At 40.1% G+C, this 24,416-nt stretch overlaps 5 protein-coding genes across 8 annotated transcripts; 4 read left to right on the top strand and 1 right to left on the bottom strand.

The window, feature by feature from the left end:
• The first annotated feature begins 104 nt into the window (after window positions 1-104).
• LOC124209528 (sucrase-isomaltase, intestinal-like) lies at window positions 105-4,921 on the top strand. 2 transcript variants are annotated; one of them, XM_046607551.1, is made up of 17 exons: window positions 105-437; window positions 522-1,268; window positions 1,361-1,510; window positions 1,576-1,745; window positions 1,804-1,975; window positions 2,036-2,132; window positions 2,215-2,359; window positions 2,422-2,515; window positions 2,583-2,879; window positions 2,940-3,056; window positions 3,116-3,239; window positions 3,309-3,447; window positions 3,532-3,665; window positions 3,736-4,033; window positions 4,098-4,364; window positions 4,431-4,587; window positions 4,649-4,921. In XM_046607551.1, exons 2-17 carry the CDS (start codon window positions 1,008-1,010, stop codon window positions 4,874-4,876), a joined length of 2,850 nt encoding a protein of 949 aa, XP_046463507.1. In that variant the 5' UTR covers window positions 105-437; window positions 522-1,007; the 3' UTR covers window positions 4,877-4,921. The 2 variants fall into 2 exon arrangements, with proteins under 2 accessions (XP_046463507.1, XP_046463506.1); XM_046607550.1 differs by having other exon boundaries at window positions 121-437; window positions 3,116-3,447.
• Window positions 4,922-6,095: 1,174 nt separating this feature from the next.
• Window positions 6,096-9,954, top strand: LOC124209524. Of its 3 annotated transcripts, none has more exons than XM_046607544.1 (5): window positions 6,096-6,290; window positions 6,769-8,311; window positions 8,373-8,498; window positions 8,560-8,889; window positions 8,962-9,954. In XM_046607544.1, the coding sequence occupies exons 2-5, from the start codon at window positions 6,809-6,811 to the stop codon at window positions 9,601-9,603; spliced, it is 2,601 nt and encodes an 866-aa protein (XP_046463500.1). In that variant the 5' UTR covers window positions 6,096-6,290; window positions 6,769-6,808; the 3' UTR covers window positions 9,604-9,954. The 3 variants fall into 3 exon arrangements, with proteins under 3 accessions (XP_046463500.1, XP_046463502.1, XP_046463499.1); XM_046607546.1 differs by having other exon boundaries at window positions 6,206-6,286; XM_046607543.1 differs by lacking the exon at window positions 6,096-6,290 and adding an exon at window positions 6,485-6,632.
• A 7-nt stretch (window positions 9,955-9,961) lies between these two features.
• On the bottom strand, window positions 9,962-11,097 carry LOC124209527. Its single transcript, XM_046607549.1, has 3 exons — window positions 10,937-11,097; window positions 10,561-10,689; window positions 9,962-10,492 (listed from the first exon to the last, which is right to left on the bottom strand). The coding sequence occupies exons 1-3, from the start codon at window positions 11,029-11,031 to the stop codon at window positions 10,363-10,365; spliced, it is 354 nt and encodes a 117-aa protein (XP_046463505.1). The 5' UTR covers window positions 11,032-11,097; the 3' UTR covers window positions 9,962-10,362.
• A 2-nt stretch (window positions 11,098-11,099) lies between these two features.
• LOC124209525 (ORM1-like protein 3) lies at window positions 11,100-12,626 on the top strand. Its single transcript, XM_046607547.1, has 4 exons — window positions 11,100-11,233; window positions 11,502-11,687; window positions 11,754-11,905; window positions 11,974-12,626. Exons 1-4 carry the CDS (start codon window positions 11,132-11,134, stop codon window positions 12,113-12,115), a joined length of 582 nt encoding a protein of 193 aa, XP_046463503.1. The 5' UTR covers window positions 11,100-11,131; the 3' UTR covers window positions 12,116-12,626.
• A 7,596-nt stretch (window positions 12,627-20,222) lies between these two features.
• On the top strand, window positions 20,223-24,134 carry LOC124209526 (actin-binding Rho-activating protein-like). Its single transcript, XM_046607548.1, has 5 exons — window positions 20,223-20,916; window positions 22,184-22,215; window positions 22,310-22,428; window positions 22,560-22,652; window positions 23,179-24,134. Exons 1-5 carry the CDS (start codon window positions 20,702-20,704, stop codon window positions 23,290-23,292), a joined length of 573 nt encoding a protein of 190 aa, XP_046463504.1. The 5' UTR covers window positions 20,223-20,701; the 3' UTR covers window positions 23,293-24,134.
• Window positions 24,135-24,416: the final 282 nt, after the last annotated feature.

Below are 24,416 nucleotides of genomic sequence, written 5' to 3'. Positions count from 1 at the left end.
TTAATCAAGCAAAAATAAATGTATGTTATATATGCGTAACCGCGTACGCGATACTAAAACTTGGCACCAATGTTTGTTGTTGTTGTCCACAAATACCCTGCGCATTTATTAGTAATAGACCCGCCGCGACGTAATATCTCGTGACATATTTCGTATCTCAATAAAACAAGGCAAAAGGAAAACCGAAAATAAAGTAAAGCAAGCAGAAAATATTTGTGTTGTTTAGACAACTTTGTCATAAACGAAAACAGTAATAAAAAAAACTGTAGTTTAGAAGATTCTGAAACAACATTTTATCAGAAACGGTTTTCCCATTTCATCTCAGACAGAAAAGTGTTTGTACAAGTATTAACTTAACAAGCCAGATCTACCTCTAACTGGTCATGTCTGGCTTGTGATTGTAAAACTTATTACAGTTGGTGCTGCTCAATAATAAGGTAGCATTCAAATTACTTTGATTACCCCATGCATTTTCAAAGAAAATGGAGTGTCATTCATACATTGTTATTGCACTTTTGAAGATACAGAGTCCACTCACGATTGAGATCACACATCAGTGATGCAAGCCAGTAACGGACAAGTGCTGGAGAGTGGAATCCTAGTTAAAGTAAACAGCATGCCATATCAGTTCCGTTTGACTTTTCGTTATCCTTGGCTTGACGAACGTCAATCGATTAAAATCTTAGTCATCGCTGAAACTAAAGGGAACTAACTTTTGTGGTCTCATTTCTTTTACCATCTAATTGTATAATAATAAAAGAAGGCAATTTATCTTATTTTGTCATTCTCTTGTTTAAACAAATAGGTAAACATAGCTTAAAAAGCCATGAGGTCCGTTTAAGACCACAATTTACGTAAATGTTGAGCGATGATAAGACTTGATGACTCCAAAACTTAGAGATTAGAGATAAGTCAAAGTTGGGTAGGAAAAAAACTTGAGTCGTCTATTTAGAGGCGCACAAGTTACGGGGCCGTTCTCTTGTTGAGTGCAACTATCAAAATTTGGAATGGCAAAATTGAAAATAAAAAAAGAGATTCTGTGGACTCTATTGGTAGTGGTATTGATCGCGGCAATCATCATACCCATCGTCATCGTTTACACGGCGGCAGAACAGGACAATGGCAACAGGATCGCTTGTTTCCCCCTCATGGAAAAAGGCAACGACACAAATTTAGAATCTGTCTGCAATGAAAAAGGCTGCATCTATGACGCAGCTGCCACGAATGTCAAGTGTTACTTGCCCTTGACTGGAACCTATGGCTACGAGGTAATTTTATTTGAACAATCTAAGATCTAACCTTAACGCAAAAGCAAAATTTAGCCAATTTCAAATTCGTTTGTTACTACCTTTAATTCAAGCACTACAATTCTACTATCAATTCCGGAGATGGAACGTACATTCAACATCAACTTCGAAGACGTCAAGGGAACCCTTCCTTATATGGGGGTGACATCGAGGACGTACAATTCAAACTCGTCTATTACGGGGATACAATGCTCCGTTTCACAGTGAGTACATACCAGAGCTTTCTTACGAATGGTAATTTTTCATAACTATGCGCTTTGTTTCACAGTTTTTCGAAAAAGGAAAATCAGTCGAAAGCAATCAACCTCCAGTGGGATTAGACTTACCACCTGCTACAGCCCCGTCTGAAAACAGCGACTACATAGTTAAGGTGTCAGACAGTAGCGATGGAGTGGCCTTTGACTTTACAATCCGGCGACGTTCGTCCGACAAAATCATGTACAGCCAACATTTTAAAATAACGAAACGTCAATTAACGATGCGCTTTAATCTTTAGTTTAGATACGAAACTGGGAGGACTCACAATCGCAAAACAATTTCTGATGATCACCTTTGCCCTGCCAAGTCAGTACCTGTACGGTATCGGAGAAAATACTCACGATTCCTTCGTTCACAATTTGGAATATAAAATGCATCCCATTTTTGCTCGCGATCAGCCGCCAGGAGACGTAAATTTGCTCTGTAATTTTACTCTTTAATGTCAAATAACCAATTTTGCTTTTTGACAGGGAGAAATGAACCTCTACGGCTCTCATCCATTTTACATGGTGAGCGAAGACGACGGATCATCTCACGGCGTCTTTTTGTTTAACAGCCATGCAATTGGTGAGAACTCGATCCTTCTCTTCAAATTTAAACTAGCCTATATCTAAACTGAGAATGTTAATTTTCTTCTGGACACTTACAGATGTCACGACGTTGCCGTACCCCGGACTAACTTATCGCACTATCGGTGGCGGCTTGGATTTCTTCGTCTTCCTCGGCCCTAAACCTGAAGACGTTGTCAAGCAATACACTGAAATTATTGGACGAACAATGATGCCTGCTTACTGGTACGCATACTTTTCCTAGTTAATTATTCAACGCTCCGTTTATAACTTGTAATGATTTGCAGGTCTTTAGGATTTCAATTAAGTCGTTACGGATACAACGGAACAAGCGAAATCCGGGAAGTGGTTGAACGGACACGTAACGCCTTTATTCCTCAAGTAATTACAAGCGAGTGAAAATGATAAAACTAATGCACAAGAATAACACCCATTCAACGTTACACAGGATGTCCAGTATGCCGATATCGATCATATGGACAATCAAGCCGACTTCACATTAGGGCCCAATTTCCAAGATTTGCCTGATTTCGTGATAGAGCAGGCGGTGGGTGGACTTCGCTTTATTCCTATTCTCGACCCAGCAATCAACACCGAGAAAGTGAATATTAATTACACTACTCACACCAACGCTATGAATGTAGGAGCTTACATCACATGGTACAATGATACTTTGCAACCTGACGGAAATTGCACCACTAGCTCTTCAAACTGCCAACCATTGGATAACATTATGCTTGGTTACGTAAGCTCGAAAAATTGATATTTAATGAAATAACGCGCAAATGAAATTCTTTTTCAACAGGTGTGGCCAGACGGGAGAACAGCGTTTCCCGATTTTTTCAAGAGCGAAACTCAAGACTGGTGGAAAAAAGAAATGAAAACTTTCCACGAAAAACTACCCTATGACGGAATATGGATTGTAATGTTGTTTGGTAAACGATCAGTTCAACACCTTACTCACTATCCTATCGTTACCAGGACATGAATGAGCCAGCCGCCTTCGATACTAATAAGGAAAAACCCTTCAACTATCCTCCCGAATTACCACCATGGAACTTGATTTGCCCTGAAAATGAATGGGACGATCCGCCTTATATTACACGTAAAACAAATTTAATTTCAAGCCATTTCTACGACATCAAACTAACTACTTCTACCGACCTATTTCAAGTGTCTGCTTCCCGATCCGCTACGAAACGCCTTTCGGACAAAACGATTTGTATGGTGGGTCGCCAAGGACAAAACAACGAATATCTACATTACGCCGTACATAATCTCTATGGATGGAGTCAAACTAAACCGACATACGAGTAATTCCGTTCAAAGTGTTATTCGATGAATGCTAATCTAAACTTTCTCCGTCTTCCTGGGGAAATCATCTTGGAAATAAAAAGAGGATTGCAAAGCGCCACCGGTAAGAGAGGCATTGTCATTACAAGATCTACATTCCCAAGTTCTGGAAAACATGCTGGACACTGGCTAGGTGACAATACTTCACGTTGGAAGGATTTGCACAGTTCAATTATTGGTGGGCATAGAACCTAAATGACTTTCAACTTTAAAAAACGTGATTGTACGATCAAGATATTTTTGAACAGGAAGTCTCGAATTTAATCTGTTTGGCATACCATACATCGGAGCTGATATTTGCGGATTTTTCGAACCTACAACTGAAGAACTGTGTGCACGCTGGATGGAACTGGGGGCATTCTATCCGTTCTCACGCAATCACAACACATTTGGCATGCCCCCACAAGACCCAGCCATTTGGTCATCAGTTGCTAGCGCATCCAAAACTGCTCTCAATATACGATACCGTCTTTTACCCTATCTTTACACCCTGTTCTACCACAGCCACACTACAGGATCAACAGTTGTTCGGCCTCTCTACCACGAGTAAGGCTTTTTATCCAATTGTTGTTCTTTTAAACGATTATTCTGAAGCAAAAATTCATCACAGGTATCCAACTGACCTACGAGCTAAATCTGTCGATACTCAGTTTCTTTGGGGACCCGCTTTACTCATATCCCCCGTCTTGGTCGAAAAGGCAACCGAACTAAAAGCATACCTGCCCAGTGACACTTGGTACGACTATTATACCGGAAAGAAAGAAGCGACTTCAGGTACAGAGGTCACTTGGAATACACCGCTCGAGAAAATCAATCTTCACGTGCGTGGTGGTTACATTTTACCACAGCAAATCGAAGGATTGAACACCAAGCTCAGGTTAGAAAACAAGAATATGATTCAATTACAGCGCTGATCACGATCCAGTTTAATTTTAAAAATTAGTCGTCAAAACAATTTCACAATGATCGTCGCTCTAAATTCGGACAACGCAGCTGCCGGCGATTTGTTTTGGGACGACGGCGAAACCATCAACACCGTCACCAATAATCAATATTATCACATTCGTTTCAGTTACGCCGAAACCTTAAACAATGACATAGTAATAACAAGCAACCGTACGTAAAGCTGACGCATATTTAAAACAAAATTCTACTTTGCAGGCTGTAGAGGGTGTGCTGACAATGGAGGTACAAACTAACACCACTAGCCTTACGGGATTGGAAAATCTCAAAATGGATTCAATGTCAATTTTTGGACTCAGTAAAACTCCAACTTCTGTCGATACCGGAGATGTAATAAGTTACTCCCCCGACAACAACGTGGCCTACCTTACCAATCTTAATCGGCCAATGATATCCAATTGGAAAGTTGTTATACATTTTGACTAGTGGGCGCCTGATTCATTCGTGCCATATCAAATATGTTGCCAAAAATAAAATAAAGATATTCGCCAGAAAAAGATATTCGCGGGAAATGTCAATCAGTCAAGTGTTTTTCCAACTTTCAAGAAAGTGTGAGAGAGCTTACACTGTTCTTCGCCATTTAGCATCTCATGCACTATTCACCCAATAAAACAAAAATAGAAGGTCGTTGAACAAATCGTTCAAGTAAAATGGTTAATAAACGAAGAAGTTGATGAGAAAATCGGAGAAAATAGGTTTTGCCTTTAACATACTTTAGGTGAACCCAATGAAAATAACTTTACACCTGATAACACACTTTAGAAGGTTTTATGCACAAAATTTCTTAAAAAGCACTTCTTTTTAAAAACAAAGCCTATTATTGGTTTCCTACCTTGAGTTAGGTGGAAATGGGAAAATGCAGATGCCGGATGAAGATGAGCAGAAATGATAAGCACAGCCAACGTGATTCTTCTTTCTTTGAATAATTTGACGACTCATGTCATCAGAGGAAGGCAGAAGTTTGCACCAAGTTTAAATTAACAAGTTTGTAGATTTTTTCTTTCAGCGTTCACGTGGTTTTATTTCCAATCAGCAGTTATTTGAATCACGTTCCTCGTGTTCGATATACTATTGTTCGTTACAATTTCCAATGCTTTTAGACGAAAGTTAGATATAGAGCAAAATAAACAACCAGACAAAGTTTATGATAAAGTTTCTGATAGTCAACAACTTTCCAAAAATATAAAAAAAGGCCACAATGGCAACTTTTGTAAGGTAATTCAAGCGTACTTCCATCGCTACCACACCACGTCGAATTCTCGATTTGACTGTACTAAAAACAAAGAGGCTAGGAATAAAAGCGTTGCCAGATCTACACGTGCGACGCGAGTTTTTTGTTCGAATTTGAGAAGAGAAAAGAAACAAGCAAAAACAACATTTCTTTGAGAGTTTGAGCTGAAAAAAAATTAAAGGGTCGTTTACGTCGTGAGTCTCGTGACTCGTGAGACATTACATTTCGAAGAATTAAAAAAGATCATTTTTCAACCCAAGTGAACCGCATCTCTTCTTTGATGTAAAGTCATTAACAGAAATTTGAATGAAAAGGGTAAACTATTTGGGTTTTTTTTATGTATTTCAAGGCCAAGGTCATGAGAATATTCTAAAAAATATACTTACGTACTTTTTCGAAGGAATGGACTAGGATTCTTTATTCCGTTTGGATTCTCTCTTCACCCCCTAAGTCCCCTAACCAGACCCAACCCATAGTTAATTTTTTTGTTTTCATTTTTCGAAAACACCAGTAAATTTTAGTGTTCGTCAAGTCATTACAGATTGAATAAGCTAAAATAAATTTCTGCTGAAAGAAAGATAACTGGAAAACATACTGTACAGTCTGTAGGTAGGCTATAATCTTGCAAATTTCCGTGCTATTTTTAACCTTTCCGGGGTAAAGAATGGGAACATTTTTAATTAACAAGATGTTATTGATGAGAAAAAGTCTCTGACTGGTGATCTGATTCTGAATTTTCTGATCACTTTTCTTATAAACTCAAATTTAATATCTGCCATTGTTTTCATTAACGAACATGCAACACAGCTCACCCTGAATGATGAATCAGGGCTGATGCAGAAGGACTTTTTGAAATAATGCAATTCACAGAACAAGTCTTGATAGAAATGTGGCGCGAGAACGACAAGAAGTAATTAAAACACATGGTGTCGTTTTTATCGGGAATTTTAAGTAATATTCAGTGACAATCTCTGATTCTTATAAGATTTAGCTTGTTGTTGCATTGACAAAGGCGAAAATTCTGTACATTTTGTGAATATGTCAACTTATACTTAGTAATTATACCTTTTCTTCTTGATTTGTCTAGGCTGTATATAAATCCTTGGAAGTAAATCTTCCTTTTTAACATGTCTTCAAGCAGTACATCCAGTGTATCAAAAAGAAAGGATGAGTCTTCAAGTCAATCCCGCTTGACCAACTATTTCAAACCAAACCCTGAAGCTTCTGTTTTAAGAAAGAATCTGGAAAGAAATGGTTCTAGTTTCAATGCCAAAGACATTGGATTTAACAAGAGGAAAACTCAAGAATCACCAACTAAAGTTGCCAGAATCTCACCTGTGAAAAAAAGTCACGAAGTGACAGCCAATAGTTCTGTTGCAGCTGTTAAGAAAAGGAAGAGAGTCATTCGAGATTCTCCCATCAAGGAAGAAACATTGGTGAAGAAAAATGAAGTGATTGCAATTGATTTGGATTCGTCTGACAGAGATTCAAGTTTGGAAGAAGAATTGGGTCTATCACCCCTAAAGAAATTAATGTCACCAAGAGTTGCCAAAAGACCAGATAAACTTCCAAGTTTTCTTACAGTATCAACAAATTTGCCTGACATTTTAACAAAAAAAGCAGGTCTTGCTATGCGCTCACCCAACAAGTCGTCGTCGGTTCGCGAAAATATCTCCTCGCAGATTGCATTCGAAGAAAAAAAGAACAGCAGAGGAAAACGTTCAGCAGTTTCCGATGACAGTGTCGATATTATTTTTTCCCCTGTCAAAAAACCAAAACGAAGCAACTCTCAAGAAGATTCTGCCAAAGGTGTGAAGGACAAAGTCCGAAGGAAACCTTCCATCGTATTACTTGGCAATTCCACGTCAAACAGCGTCTCTAGCCATAGCCAGATGAAGGATGAAAACAAATCGAAAGTAAGTGACATTTTCGCCGAAAAATTGGATTTTGAGGGGAAAATCGATGCTGCTAAAAAGACTAAACCGACACCGACAGCAACCCGAAATATTCCTGAAGCTTCCATTTTGACAGAGAACAATGTGTCTTCGTCTCGACAGCGTGTTACTAAATCAAAGCGACCTGCTGCTTCCCCTGATTTTACTAAAAAGCAAAAGAAAATTAAGGAGAAAGTAACTGAAACACCAGAAACATCTATTCCTGAGAAGAGGTCGACATCGAAAGAATCAGCTGTCGCTGCGGTAAATGTTGATGAAGCTATCATTAAAACGAAATCCCAAGCGGCCAAAGAAGCTGAAATATCAGAGAAGACTTCACGTCGCATCGTACGTCGCAGTCAACACACAACAGAAGAGAACGGAGTGTCCATTTCTTCCAAGATTACAGTGGGACTCGATGAGATTCAAGCAGGAGCTGTAGTAGCTTTTAGAGAAACCTACAAGGACATGGAAACTCTACTTGATTTGAATTTGGATACGACAATTTGCTCAGATTTTCAAAAAGCTTTGCAGATCTCAATACGCAACTTGCCGAATGATTCCCACGTCAATTTCAAATTCTTCATTAATCGAAAACCTGTAAATTATATAGATGCACTGCGTTCACTACACGTGGATTGCTATCAATATCCCCATGCCGTAGACTTGCATATTGTCATCCACCAGTTTTTGATGGTAAATCAAATTGCATATCAAATTTAACTAATGTATTTCGCTAACTTGATTTTTTCCCCAGAACGTGACGGAGCATAGTGTGTTGTATCGCGCTCTGGAATTGATTTATGCGACTTTAGGTTTGCATCCTTCAGGTGATGTTGTAATGAGGAAATACTATTGGTCAGTCATATCCCGACGTTTCGATGTAAGTAACCTGTCGAATTGCAATGTTGTGAGTTAAAAAGTGACATATTATTTAATCGTAGGACACTGACCCTTGCAGCCGCTGGGAAATTATGCGAGAATTACTGGAGGAAGTGATGAGCGCTGATGGAGATCATGCTAAGAAAATGTACATCGATCCTAAAAAACCGACGACACAGTTGGAGCGCACGAGAGCTGTTTTAGCCGTCTTCATTCAAGTTTTAAAAGAAGATTTACGTTGCTGGATTAGTTTAACCTCAGAGCCATTTGCACAATTACAACGTGATCGAAATGACTTGCCGCTGGTAGCCCGGCTCCTTTGGCCACAGACTACTATTCCTCATGTTAATGTGGTCTGTCGGGAGCTGATGGATTTCCACCTAGCAGCACTGGTAAGAAAACCTTCAATCGACTTAGCACAGTCTAAACAAATTAACATTTTAGATTTTTTTTTTTTTTTTTAGAAATCTAGCAATCCAACAAATCTCTTGTATACCGAACCACTTGTGAAGATGATGACCATAGTGACACAGATGAGTGATCTCCAGTTGCCGTTACAGATCCGCAAACCCGGAGTGCACATGATGAATTTGGCGAGGGAAATAGTGCTACGTTCGGACGATTTAACAAACAGCTCGTTCTGCAGTAGTTTTGGTTCATCTGAACTGGAGCTTCTGTTACCACTGGTCATTCTGAACAGACTCAAACCTCAAATACCCATTCCAGAAGGGGAGAATTTGAATTTAACCTGGATGTTGAACTCGTACCTGGAAATAGATGAGGTAAAGAAACGTGAAGACGTAGTGGCCCGTTTTCGGTCGCAGCCAGCAGTGGAGAGGAATGCGTTTTTGACAGCTCTTTCTGCGTACTTCAAACTGTTTGGTTCCTTCAGAACTTGGTTTCACATGCGTTTAAGGTACCGCCATCCAGATAGGCCTACCCCCGTTCAACAATCCTTACCCGAACCACCTCCTGTTAATATGTTTTCACGTACCTTTACTTTGAGTCACTTAATGGAAGATCTGCGTCAGGCAAAGTATTTGCTGGAAGTTGATAAGGGATCATCTAAAAAAGCCTCCCTGTACTCTTTGTTAAGTGGTAAATAATTTTTTTATTCCTAATGTTTCCATTTTTGTTTGGCCTATGCCCGTTCAAAAATCCTCACCCCACCGCTTTCTGTTGTATGTTTTCACGTACCTTTTACCTCGAGACACTCAATGGAAGAAGGTAAATTGCCGGAAGTTGATAAGGAATGGTCCTACAACCTAGAAAAGCCTTCTTGTACTCTATTAAGTTGGCAAAATATTTTGAGTCCTTTAATACGAAGTTTCCATTTTAAAGTTTCAGTTTTTGTATCTTACCGTACCAAATTGTTGATCAAAGAATTTCGAATCTGTTTTTGTCCAAATATGCGTTTCTTCTAACCAAGGTTTGTGAAATACATGCAGTTACTCAAATTTTGAAAAAAAAAAGTTTAAATCAAATTTCACAAATACAAATTTTCACATACTTCAATAAGGGGGATATCAGTTATGGGAGCAATTCCTCGACCAGCAGTGAAAGCACAGTTCTCATCTAAAACTGTCCTTAAATCATTCAATGGAGGGGTGATCAAGAGGTTGATACTAGGATAGATTACAAAGCCAAAGAGCAAAATCCCTGTAAAAATATAGGCTGGGATTGCAACAGCCCAGTATTTCTGAGGCCAGTATGTCAATCCAAATACATGAAGCCATTCCTCTGAAATAAATGCCCACACTATATAAATAATCAAGAACACATATGATACCAGCCAAAGAACAAAACCATAAATAGCCCTATAGGGAGCAGGAGTGTTTTTGGTCTCACTCGGTCCACTTAAATCTTTAAGAGACATTCTCAAACTTGAAATTAACAGGTGTAAATTCATCTATCGCCCTTGAGACAAGAATAAGGAGGTCAAGAAATGAATTCACAGCAGTTCTCAATTGGCGAGTATCTCCAGATTTAAAAGATCTAATAATAAAGAAAATATTAGTAATATTTAGAACAAGTTGATCGAAGACAAAAACTACGACACTTACACTTTAAGACTGTTACCCTCCAAGGAAAGAGTTTTTGTTGTTGAACTCCGTTTGGGTTCTTTGTCAACTCTCAAAGAGTTGTACGCTACATTTGCAAGATCAGCAGTTTGGAAGGGAATGCAAAGTTCTCTGTAGTAAAAAAAATAAATAAAAAAGATGAGTTACTTGATAGTCGGTTCCTAGTTCCTACCACAGAAAATATCACAATAACTAACGTGCCTATCAAAGCATGCAGTGTGTTCTACATGTGACCGGTTTATGCCGTGTTGGTTTCAACTTTCAACCCAACCGTTTTACACGATAAATGAAGACATTTTTGTTAACGGATATTTTCTTTAATTCATATTTCAAGGTAACGTGTTAGAGATTTACTTACGCAAAAAGCGGAGAAATATTGAAATCTGAAATATTGCTTGAAGTGTCCATTCTCAATTTTAGTCCATTGCAGACTACACAGTGCAGACGACGCATACGTCATCAGCAAATTGATGCGTTCGTTTCGTGCAGTTGCTCGATTTGTCGATCAATTATTATTCATGTTGAATGGCAACTGAAGTTTATTAATACTCTTATGCTAAAATTATTGTCATCACTAGAGTGTTGTAGAAAGAAATCTAAGATATTTAGTGGAGCAACGGAAGTTAAACATTCGAACCTATCTTCATTACTACCGGTAATATTATCGATATATATTGTTTTCTTTTTGTTTGCATGCAAATATTTCACAAGCCAAAAGAAAATCAGTTCTGTTTTTAGAAGCAAAACAACCAAAATAGTAAAATCATTCTTCCTTTTTCTTAATGCTAACAACTGTTACAATCATCATAATAATCCATGTGTCAAATAACATTTTAAAATGAATCCTACAAAAACATAAATGGTTGTCATTCAAGTTAGTACTGACAACTTTTGTTAATTTCTTTCCTATTATTTGTCATCAGGTTACTTCTTTTGAGATGATTGTTGGAGGTCATGGAGATGTCAATCCCAATAGCTCTTGGCTGAACGGAAAAGGGTTCTGGCTCTCTTACGGGCTTGGTGTCCTTCTACTTCATCTAATACTGTTATGTCTTCCTTTCATCTCTACAGCAGTGTCTTGGACTCTGACGAACTGCATTCATAATTTAGTAAATAATATTTTAACATATTCATCCCTTTCACATGGTTCTAACCAAGTAATTCTTTTGTTTCAGTTTATGTTGATATTTTTGCACATAGTCAAAGGTGCACCATTCGAACCCTTAGATCAGGGGAAAACTCGATCTCTGACCCATTGGGAGCAAATAGATTATGGAAAGCGTTTTACAGTGACACGCAAATTTCTAACGGTCGTGCCCGTCATACTGTAATTTGAATATTTGATTATTCAGTAAGTTGTTTACTCATTAGATGATTTCTCTCTTTTTCTTTCAGGTTTGTCTTAACCAGCTTTTACACAAAGTATGACACGACTCACTTTATTGTCAATATAATTGCTTTGGTGGCTGTTCTTCTCCCCAAATTACCCCACTTTCATCGAGTTTGGCTCTTTGACTCCAACGATCACTCTTACTAAGAAAAGAAACCCAATCAGGCGTCATGGCGTCTCGTTCTAGAATTCATTGTACATATATACATGAAGTGACATATCGCGTCTTCAGTACCACCACTATTTATAACAAAACCCTTTGAATAGTGCCACGCTGACTTGGATGTCGTGTTCAGATCTATTTGCTATTTGTCCTTCAAAATCTTTTTTGTTAATTTGCGCTTCCCCTGTCCTCGACGCTTTGCCATTCACACGGTTTATTGCGCCGCCATCGTTGGTGTTAGTGTTCGGACGTGATCTATCGTGCTGCACACTTGTACGTGTAGCATTTCGGGTTTGTATCATATATATCCCCTCATTTCTAACTAGAACTCAGCTATCGAATCCGAAATAAGGGACTGCTTATAGAATAAAGAGATGAGTTTCCCAATAATACTGTCTAATAATAAATAATAGTTCTAAAAGGCAACAGCATGGAGTTCATTTTGTATTAAATTACATTGATTTATCACATACAAGATTCCGTGTTTTCATTTAACCTGTCTTGTATTTTCAATTCCATGGCAACTCCTAATCACCCACACAAGAGAAAGCAAAAATGACATTTCCCGTCATGTGAGAGGGAATCAAATTGATCGGAAAATAACTTCCTCCTTGGTAGCTGCGTGGCAGATGTCTGTGTGTCCAAGCTTTGATGTCAAATGTCCGATTTAAACCTTACGCTACCCTAACCCTAAAAGGTTGTGCTCTCCTCATAGCATTTATTTTCCGCATCGACGAGTATCAAACGGATACAAATAACTGTCCAACAAGATGCGACTTGTCGGGTAATGTACGCAATATACTTATGCTGAAGACAAATGTGAAATCGTGTTTGTATCGATGGGTTGGGAAAAACGTTGCATCTCTCTTTGCTGGAAGTTGAACGATATCGTGCCATTAACTGCAGACTACTAATTAATACAATCGCATCGTCGTCTTATGTAGATAGATAAAGCAGTGCAGCAGCACAAAAGCCAAGGGACCCGTACTTAAAGCTGGTCATTATTTGGCTGGCCAACGACTCGACACTGCTAATAAAAGTTCCGCGAAGAAAAGGCTGGTGAGCTCGCAACGGATGTGGGCGGCGGATTACTATGGAAGAAGGGAACTATGTGGAGCAAGGAGAATTGGATCTATAGAAAAGAACCGAGTTTACTTGTCGAAAGAAAAGGGACAAGAGTGCTGGACTTTACATAAAGACGTTGATAGGAAGAAAAGCTTTTCCAAGGAGAGCGTGCGCACTTTCTCTCGACTAGCGACATGCGGGGATCGGACACAATGGGACGGATGGCGTAACTTTTCACTTACAATAACGCAGTACTTGGTTCTGTAGTGTAATAATTGAAAAACCGCGGTGAATGACGTCAAATGCCAAATCTACTCTTGAGGGAACTCTTTTAATTCCTCAAAGTTTTTTTTCAATTCAATCCAAAATGCTGGCAAGGACTGCGCACATCAGTAAATCAGATTCAAGAGGGCTCGTAAACAGAATAATCTAAAGTCTCCATAAATTTGGTTAAAGTGGTAACATTCTTAATGAAATATTTCGGGATTTACTACTGGCAATTAAGGGTGACCCGGCTCGTGCCCTCGGCAGATGATAAGTCACGGGTAACGATTTCAGCTTACAGCTACGTCTACGTGTGTCGGATGGAGATCTTGGAAATAGGAGAGAAAAAAAAGGATCAGCTCACTCTCTGTCACCATCAATTCCGTCGAAAAGACACGGAAATGTTGTCGTAGCAGCGTGGGGGGGAAATTGTAAGATAAACATTCGAAAGTGGAACTTCATTTGACAGTCAGACTGTTTACCTTCACGCTCGAACCATTCTTTGGCAGACTAGCTTCTGCTTCGTCACTTTGTATATTGTGCTTATTGATATAGCTGCGCACTATAGCTTATTCCACGGCACACTATTATTCGCTTTGCTCGCTTTTCCGCCTTTGTGCAAACTCGACACGACGACTGATGAGTTTTCGTTTTCTATTCAAAAGAAGAGCAAAAGCCTTTCACGTCTCGGTTAAGTATTCAAACCCAGTTGCACACACCGTCTATCCGTGTAACCAAGCCAAAGAAATGGCAAGGGCCTTTAAAGTTAGCTGTAAATTACTTGATTTCGTACAATACTATATCTACAGCTTCTAGTCGAAATAAAAATGCGACATTTTTCAAAACTTGTTTTCTAGTATTTTTTTTTTAAACCTAAACTAGTGTAGAATAGCGTCGTAACGACTTCACATGGGATAGGTGGACAACAAAAAAATAGAGGCAGTTGTTGAAGTTTACGGTGCGTCTAGCAAAGTTAATGTCAAACCCTTCGAGGCCAGTTATATCCAACAATAGTTTGGCTCGTTTCGTCGTTTGTTCGATTTTTCCTTCACTTTTTCTAGCCGGAATCAGCAACTTTCGTGCCACCCTGGCAATAGGTCCTCTATCTATTGACAAAATTACTAAGCGTTTCTCCCCTTTTACTTGCTGCGCATTTCCCCCCGAATCAAACAGATTGAAATCGCTGATGGGCGAATGGACACTAAAATATGGATCAAAATAATACCATTTTGATGATCATCTGCATTTTCCATTTCCCTTCGGTAACCGTTTCTCCGCTACCTTATCCAATAGTAACGGAAGCCAAACATCTTTCTCGCTGAGATAACTCAGAACCGGAAAAAACTTTCAACATAGCCCTGCACTAATCTTGACAACGAAAATATTGCGTAAGAGGTCTTCAGTTATTCATTTCTTGTTATCCCTTAAACTTGTGCGTTATGAAATCGACAAGAAGAAGAAGAGTCTTTGAGCTTATCGACTCCACCAGGTTTCCGAAAACTGAACTGCGCATTTTCTTTCGAGAAATAATTCACGTGTAAGTGCGTCATTAAAAAGCCTAATAGAATTCAACGGAGAAACATATTTGAATATTGAACCATATGGATGCAATTGCGTATCTGTTGCTTTAACAGTCAACTAACGCAGCGCAGTTCCGAAACTTAGTAGAATTACGTAGTTGCAGTAATCGATGAATTTAGTGATATGCCCCTATAAAAGTTGCTACATCTTATATAATGGTGTTCTAAAAGTAACTTTTGGGAACATGTGGATAATATCCATCATCAGTCATCACATCCCGTAGTCTGTCAACAAGACTCTACTTTCACGTATAAGTTGTATGACATGTCACGTAGTGTTTCTGTCTCTGTGAAATCTAAACTCCCTCGGAAATGAACTTTGTTGCTTACCTCCTTGACTTTTCTCATTTTGTCACATTTGCTACTTTGATCAGGGAAGTAAAAAATTCAATTCGTTTCACTGACGTGGGATGAATATCAATCAATATTTACGTCTTCTTGGGGAGCACCGAAAAGTTGAGCTCCAGGTATTTACGTCGTTATTTTGATTTTTCATTTCCAAATGGAAAAGTCTACACGGAGCTAACAAGTTCGAACTTTAATGGGAATTGGATTAATGCCATTTGGATTTGTCAGTTGGCCGGGATAGAATAATAAACTCGCGTTTTCAACAGCAACCCAAGACCTTACTCCCCTCCACGGACGTCATTCATATATATATATATACCCCACAAGAGACTTGTTGGAATAAAAGTTACCTCATCTCACTCATCGATTATATCCCCAGCAGTTGCAATCACGTCGCTCTCTCTATTCGTTAGTCTGGCTGTCAGTTTTCGATTTTTATGGCCGGGAGAATTATTTGTGAAATCGTTCAATTGCGCGAGCCAAGTAGGAAAAACATTTCAAGAATTCTCTCCCTTCTTCTTTTTTTCCTTTTTGGCTTTCCTGGGATGCAAGGGGTTGCGGATGTTTGGCCACGATCCGCCTCGTCTTGGCAAGAGGAAAAGCGCCGGGACTTTTCTTTTTTTTTCTTCCCCCGTTTGGCATTTAAAGAACGAAATAATAATATCGAGAGCTGGCCGCCGCCGCCCGTGCTGCTGCTGCTGCTCTGATCCATGGGCCAAGTTCGATTACATCTTCCTTCCGATTCAGGTCGACAGACGAATTCACCGTCATGTCCTCCTCCCCCCCCCCCTGCTTACTCCTCCTATTTCCCCTTCGTTCCATTCATTCCAATGACATACACCGACGAAAAGAGTACGTGACCGGGTCAATTTCTTTCTGTGCAGCAGCAACGAGAACGGGGAAGTTGCCAACTCGTTTCCGTGTGTCAACCGCCCTCTACCGGCCACATACATATATCGCCGGAGAAATCAGTCTCTCAAAAAGAATCGAATAAAGAAGAAGAAAAAGAAAATAATAATCTTGTAGATTCAATAAGCTGCCCCCCGAGGTGGGTGGATGGTCAACTCAGCACAAGCGAAAGGGGGAAAAAAAAAGAAAAAGAAAAGAAAATATTTTTCTTTCATTTTCGATTCGATTTTCTTCAATGTAATAAATATATCGATAATAATGTGCTGCCGTGTGTGCGCTCGAGACTTCAAAGGGATGAATAAATATACGTAAGGATATAGTCCAGTGCGGACACGGTCGGTTATTTCCTTCCGCCGGCGGAGGAGCGGCAAGAGGGAAAATCCCGTGAAAGCTCTGATACGGCCGGCCAATAATTTCAAGCCAATTTTATGTATCGTCGTCCCCCTTGAGCGGTTGGCTGCTTTAGTGGAATTGGGAAAAAAAAGGAAAAAATAAAGTCCCGTCACCGCGGAGAGGACCAGCCAGCTAGCCACGTATTCATATGGAGAGCGCGGAAGGAAACAAATACAACCAAAAGGAGAGCACAAATAACGTCAGAGAGAAAAAAAAAGGTGAAGGAGCGTGACACAAGACAAAGTATACATGTACGTCCACTATGTGCGCTATTCTTCTCTCCGTCAGCTGATAGACAAATAAATAAATAAAGACCCTCCACCACGTTTGGTCTACGTCAAAAGCTCTTTCGTTCCTTATCGGACACAGCAGGGCTTCGATCTAACCAGAAATTCTTCTTTGATTCACTTATATGCTATTGAGGTATAGGAATAGCTTCAACTCTGTCGTGTCCTGCTTGAAAAGGCAGATGGAGCGAGACGTGCCAATAAGTAAGAAAAAGGGCACATGAAGGACGCGGTTCATTTAAAAGAAAAACGGGGTGAACCGATTCGGGACAAAACTGAAAACGGCCGTTGCGCTGCGTGAATTGTCCACGCTCCTTTCATCGCTATTTTACCGCTACGGTGAATCCCCGTTTTGGCGAGAGAAATCAAAAGAGTTTCCAGTCATCTCGATTTATTTCTCGGGGGAAAAAAAATTTCGAAATCATTGAAAAGAAAAGGGGACAGATTTGGCAGTATTGCGGGAGGTCTTTTACCTGTTGATAGAACATCCATTTTTCGTACGAATACAAAAAAGGTGGATGATTTCCATCACGATCGGCATCGCACCATGACGGTGATTGGACCTTCGGTATAATCCCCCCACCATCCGAAAAGAGCGAGCCAAGTGGAAATGGACCATATTTCCAAATTCCAAGTACCACTCTTATTGTGACGGGTTTTCTTTTTTAAAATTTTATTTTCGGGTTCCAGGCGGGCAATCAAGTCGAAACTTCCGCTAAAACGATTTTAACCCGACTCATCCCCAAGTTAAGATTCCAATTCCCTTGAAATCATTGCCGCTCTGGCTGGCAGCCCAGCATTACCTCACATAATGTGCGTCAACAAAAAAAAAGTCAAAAGACACAAAACAAATAACTTAACACGAAAAAGAAGAAGAAAAAGTAGAAAAAGTCCCATTATTATCGTCGCGAAAAAAACTGACGGCTGACAAAAGTTTACACGCTCCAGAGGAGCTGTTCATTCCATTCCAATCTCCCTGCAAAGTCCGGCACGTGCGCGACTGAGTGTCGTGATAACATTCATCAGTCACACGGTGAGGATTCAGCTCAAAAACATTTCACACGGAAAAAACGTTTCAGGCACACCACAAAAGATGATGGCGAACATTTAAAAAAAGAAAACAACCTTTTTACTCCGGTTAAAACGTGTGTCACGCCCCGTTGACTCCAATCGATACGTTATTAAATGTTGTACAGGCGCAGGAGTTTTATTTTATTTATTTTTTATTTTTCTCCGGAGGCCTTTTCGACGCGCACTTCCATAAATTCCCCCCTCCGAAATTGGAACTGCGCAGACACAACTGCGGGCAGATCGTCCGAAACGGACGCACATAGAAAACTGTTCCAGCGAGAAAATGGATGCTGTGAGACTGTGCCGCCGTTGCGAATCGTCAAACGATATTCACCGTTATGATGAGCTGCTATTTATAATCACGACCTGAAAAAAATATAAATAAAAAGGCAAACGACTCGAAACCCTGTCAGCCGGAATTTATTTAGAAACATTTTTCTTCACGGCACCTGCGAAATTCTGTTTCAGACTCTCGGCGAAAAAAAAAACCCAAAAAAAATTAAAAGGCTCCGCGACTAGAAAAAGATAATAAACTTGAGATTGATTGCAAAATTGAGAGAGAAAGGCTTTAAGAGAGCGTGAGGAGACAGAAATCTAATAAGGATATATGAGAAAAGACGCGAGAGAAAGAGAGAGAGCCTATAAGGGTCTCAAATCCAATCATAACTAGATTGGGTCTGGCCAGACGACACGCCCGATTGACTTGTCAAACAAAATAATTTTCTCTCTCTCTCTGTCATTCTCTTGTGTTTCGCCCCTTTTTTCTTCTTTCTTTTTATCTTTCTCTCGGCAGCCCGGCGAAAGAAAACAAAAATTGGGGACACGAATATTAAATCAGACTAAACGCGATTACAGTTCCTTCGCCCCGAATGTCTATAATTACAAAGCTCTGAAAACACACAAGCACACACTGCGCGATGCTCGGTAATACCGCATCAAGTTTTCTCGACGGAGCGCATCGCGATTTGATTTGAAAATGATGAAATTGAAATGGTGGCGGCCGCATCTTAAAACACAAGTGCCAGCCGTTTCGAGCTGTAGTATAGCCTAGCGGTATAATACGCGCAGGCGAGCAACAGATGGTTGGCAGGGACCATCACGCTTAACAACATTTTCTTCTTCTTCTTTAGCTTTGCTCTTCTGGTGTCGTCATTCGTCTTTCTCTCCCGTTGGCTGGAAAAGAAACAAAAACAAAAATGGGGAATCCATCCCATATCCTCAAAGCGACCATAGCCAAAAGCTTGTGAGAATGGTCGACAACCATCTTATTTTTATTTTTTCGACTTCATTTCCTTGTTCTTTTCTTTTGGTTGCGTTATGCGGTGGTGGTCGTATTCCCTGCCTGCGTGAGTGTGTGTGAATCATCTCCTCCCAGCAGCTGCTGGCCCTACACTGACGAGATCTATTTTAAAAAAAGCTTCTTCTTCTTCTTCTTCATTCTCTCGTTACTTCCGCTGACGTCAAACAAAAGGGATAAGACTGTGAATTTGAATGAACTGAAACAAGACAACAAGAGACGAGAGAAAAAAAGAAAAAAAGAAAACGGGAAGCGAATCAAAAATTCACTGGCCGGGAACGGAGAGCGGAGAGGAAATCGGTCGACCCGCCACAGCGTGACAGCGGATCGATACAAACCATAAAAACCATGTGTGTCTCTGTTACGTGATGAGTGAGCAAGGAGGGGAAGACTTTGAAATGCCTTTCCCCGTCACTCCTCCTCCTCCACGGAACTTTTTCGAGCGCCCAGCTCCGAAGGGAACAACAAAAATTATTTTTTCCTACCCGCAAAACAAAAAGAATCAAAGGAATTTCGCTCTGCTTCTGCTGCTCTTATTCGCTGCCACCACTTTGAGTATTTCCGTCCGAACGCGTTCAAACTGTCCGGCGCCCTTGTATACTACTAGACGCGCATAACATGTACATATATATTTTTAAAAATAAATCCGCACCCGGATGATGACGTTGTTTTTCTCTCTTTCTTTCTTTCTCTCTCTTATACGTCGTTTCTTTCTTTTTTCTATTTCAAATTTTTCGTTCAAAAAGAGCTTGGGGAGTCCTCCCTCCCTCCCTGTGTGTGTGTGCCATACATTTGCCGTTATACACACACCGACTGTATGCTGCGAGGTGGAGGTGGGTGGCGGTAGTAGAACCTCCTTTTTGGCTCGTCACACTGTCGGTCGGTCGGCCGACCGTGTTGTGAAAAGCAACAGCAGCGGCAGCAACGTGAGTCGAAAGGGCCAGCTACTCCTGCTGCTGCTGCTGTTCTTTTCGTGCCTCGATAAACTGCCAAAGTGGATCAGTAAGTCGTCGGATCCGAAACCATTCGGAGCACACGGCGTAAGTTTCGAAGCAGCAGCGACAACAACATTTCGAAATCAATAACTTGACACTGGGCCGTTTTTTTCGACCAGCGAAAATTTTTTTTAAATCCATTGGTCAATTGCTTGTCAACCACAACGGTGTCATCCGAGTTTTTCTTTTGAGCGTTAGTTCAGTGTCAGTGTGCATCAAAGTCAAAGTGAAATCAAATTCAGCCAGTCAAACGTGAGCCGACTTTTTTCCTTCAAGTTTTCAATCGAATTGGAAATCAACGAAAAAAAAAAAAAGAGAAAAGCAAATTTAACAAAAAAGTAGAAAAGAAAAGAAAAACAACATGTCGGTAAGGAGGAAATCGGCTGATATTGTTCCAGCAGCGCCGGTGGTTCCTCGTCAGCGACGCGGTTCCGATCTATCCGACAAGGTGGCCATGTTCAATAAAAAGTTTCACGAACATCACGAGAAACAGCTGTCGAATCCGTTCTCAGACGTCGAGCGGCCCGAAGGCTACCAAATCGCCAAACTGGACGTCAACGACCCCAATTACGGACGGTATTACACTATATTCACCACTATATTATTACGTACAAGTTATTTCAGCAAATGTAATACAAAGTCAGACAAAACTTTGTAAAAAAAAAAAAAAATGTGCCCATGTTTGGACAAATGAATCATTTTTGACTCTTTGAACAGCTGAAAACCAAATTGTTTTTTTTTTTTTCCCCGGCCACCAAACTATTCTGCAGACCAGACACTTTCACATTGTTGGGGTGTGACTATTGTTGTGTCGGGGCACGCACTGCACGACATGCAAGTGCTCTCCCAGCTCCCCAGATTTTGTTGTTTTACATTTCGGCCGGGGTTGGTTTGGATAACCTTGACATCAATTTGTATACATCTACGGCCTAGACTACTACTACGGTACTACGACTGCTAGCTACCACATAGTACACAAACGCCTATTTTCGGATAGACTCTTGTGTTTAGTCTTTTGTTGGATGGATGGATGGATGGAGGGGGGAGAGAGACAGATTATGGCACAAAAATACAGATAGGCGTTCTTTAACATCCGGTTATACCTACATGCGTCCGGTTACGTCAGTACCATTCCAAATATGTCCGCCCATTTCTGGAATGCCCGTCTGGAATAAGTTTCACCATTTTTTTATGTTTCATCGTGAATCTAATCAATGCGTCTCATAATTTCTCATTAAAACGAATGTCAAGTTCAGCAAGAGGACAGAGTTGGTTGAGGAAAATCATCAATGAACGGTCGAAAAAGTTGGAAAGGCCGATGGATTTTTTCCTCCTTGTCTTTTTGAAATAGAGCATTCTGTTTTGTGTGTATACAGACACACGTAGAGAGAGAGAGGGGGAGCATCTGTCTGTGTCGCTCTACATCCATTCTATAAATGCGCGTGCCTGTTGCGGGACTAGAGAGAGAGAGAAAGAGAGTGAAAGGGCGAACGAAAAAAAAGTTGTGTGTGTGTGTGGGACCGTATGACGTCAGTGGCATACCAATCGACTTATTATTGGCCCGGCCAAGGAATTTTTCCCTTTGCGCCTTTTCTTGTTGTTGTTTTTCGCGCGTGCTCCAGAAGTATCCGTCCGTCCGTCCGTCCTCACACCAACATCCGGTCTAATGACGTCGTTCCATTTTGGTTTTTTTGTTTTTAAATCAAATTCTTTCTGCCCGCCCTCTCTCGCCTTTTTGTTGCATTCTTATAATATTAAGGGGACACGAGTGAAAAAACAATTTTTCTAATTTATTTATTTAAAAAAAAAATAATTTTCTTTTTTTTCCCCTGATGGAGTGCAGACCTCCGGCCGGATCCATGACTGAATTAAGAGGTAATAATGAAATAATTTCCTTTTTTTTTGTTGAAAATGGGAGCTTTTTAAAACTAGTTAATTATTTCTTCTGCGAAATATTTAAAAATAAAAGGTAAAAAAGCCAACCAACACATGAGGAAAGAATGGCGGACGCTTTGCGAGACAATTTACGACTGCGGCTACAGATTTCCCGACGGAACGGCCATCATCCGCTTCGGCGATCTCTTTAACGTGAGACTTTTGTACTCTTTTAGTCATTATTACAAATTTACGACACAAATACACAAAGAGAGGGGGAACTTCATTCTTCCGAGAAAAATACGAAAATTGTCTAAATAAAAATAACGGTTTGAATGCTGCAGATCTACAACACGATCTCGGACAAGTGCGTGGGTAACCTGCTGAGTGCACGTAAACACGGATTCGTCTCCTTCGAGGGCGAAATGCTCTATCAGGTACGGGGCAAACTTTTCTTCTTGTTTTCTGTTTTCTTTTTTTTCCCCTACTCCTCGCGGGAATTCTTTATACTTTTCTTTCGCTAATTAATTATTATCCGAAGGGTTATTATCATTAACGAACTTGTATATCTTAGCCTATACAACGCATTTGACGTCAGTTCCACTTTCTTTTTGGGGCGCTAATTAATGGACTTGTTCCTTTTTTTGATTTTTCTTTTTACCTTCCCACCTGGGGGAAACCGAACGAACGTCTTCAACCAAACTTGGATATTTCCCCTGCGGTTTTGCCGACTTGGTGTGCCGTTGGGTTCCCGTTCGGTGGTTCCGTGATTTGTTCTTATTCCCTCACGGGCGCGCGGCTGGTCGTTCGTTACATTCAACTCTCGAAAAAAAAAAACCCTGCCCGCAAACAATGGAAACAACGGCAACACGCGAACACAACAAAAACAACAAAAAACGAAAAAAAAACAACAACAACTAACCTGTTAACCGGACGACAATGCTGGCGAATCCCGAACAACAGAGGCGCGATGAAGACACGGAAATCACATTAGCCAAACCCATAGAGGAAATTGTCAAATTACTGCCCATTGTCTTCGATCCCAATCAGCACCTGCTCGATAACCTGCAAGAATGAAAAAAAACAAACAAAACAACACCATTTTTTAAAAAATATAACATCAAAGACAAAAACAATAAGGACAATTTCTATTCGAACATATAGTAGGTTATATATTATTATACGTATTATATTATGATGAATACATTTTTAAAAAGGCCAAGTAAAAAGAAAAATATGAAACAAAAAATAATTATTATTAATTTTGAAATTACAAAAGAGGACAATCGATTGGGAGCAATTGGGCTAAAATTTTCAGAATGGACGAGTCCCCCCCCCCTTTATAACTTGTCGTGTTGACATTTTCTTATATTCTACATTAAAAAAGCTGCTTAATTTGTTTGTTTTTTGGGGAGGAAAATGTGTCTTTTTGTGGTTGTTATTTTTTTATGTTTGTGTAAATCCTGAAAAATTCGTCAGAATTTCACACAATAATCCTTTGCATGGATATTATATTCTCTTTTCTGTCATGTCCTGCATTGTTTCCCACGCCTTTCTCTCCCGAAAAAGTTTCATATAAATTCTCTCGCTCCTGGCCAGCCCTTGTCCGCTCCAAGCGAAGCGTCACTTCAATAACTTCATCCCTCCGAAGGAAAATCCCTCCAGTTGTGCATGAAAGCCTCTCGCTCGCTGTCTCTCGCTGTCTGTCTGTCTCCATATTAATCACAATTTTTATCTACACACGTGTAATACTACGTAATGTGGAATACTACTTTGATTTGCAATAGTTTTTGATGATAGAGCCTGCGCAATGGAAAAATCAAGTGAAGACAACTGTGGATGTAAATTTTCTAGAGCCAATTTGTGACACGATTGTGGTCAATTTAAAAATGCGGGAAATACAAACTTTCGACGGGAAACTTTTAATTTCCACCACGACTTGATGGCGTTTGGTGAATGTTGTTATTTTACGTAAGTAAATGGTCGAGACGGAAGAAAAAAAAAGGGCCAACCGGACGCTGACCACTCCCCCCAACTGGAAGACATCCAGACATGTATATACATACGAATCCAATTAAATCCGGATGCGATTGATCATCTCAAGCGAGACGGGCATCAGCAGAGAGCGATATATTACGCTGTTGGCATATTAGATCCGCAAATCGGATGATGATGATGATGATGATTCCGCCCCATCCGTC

This window comes from Daphnia pulex, chromosome 12 (genome assembly GCF_021134715.1).
Source record: "Daphnia pulex isolate KAP4 chromosome 12, ASM2113471v1".
Lineage (NCBI taxonomy): Eukaryota > Metazoa > Arthropoda > Branchiopoda > Diplostraca > Daphniidae > Daphnia > Daphnia pulex.
This window is presented reverse-complemented; position numbering and strand designations above follow the sequence as displayed.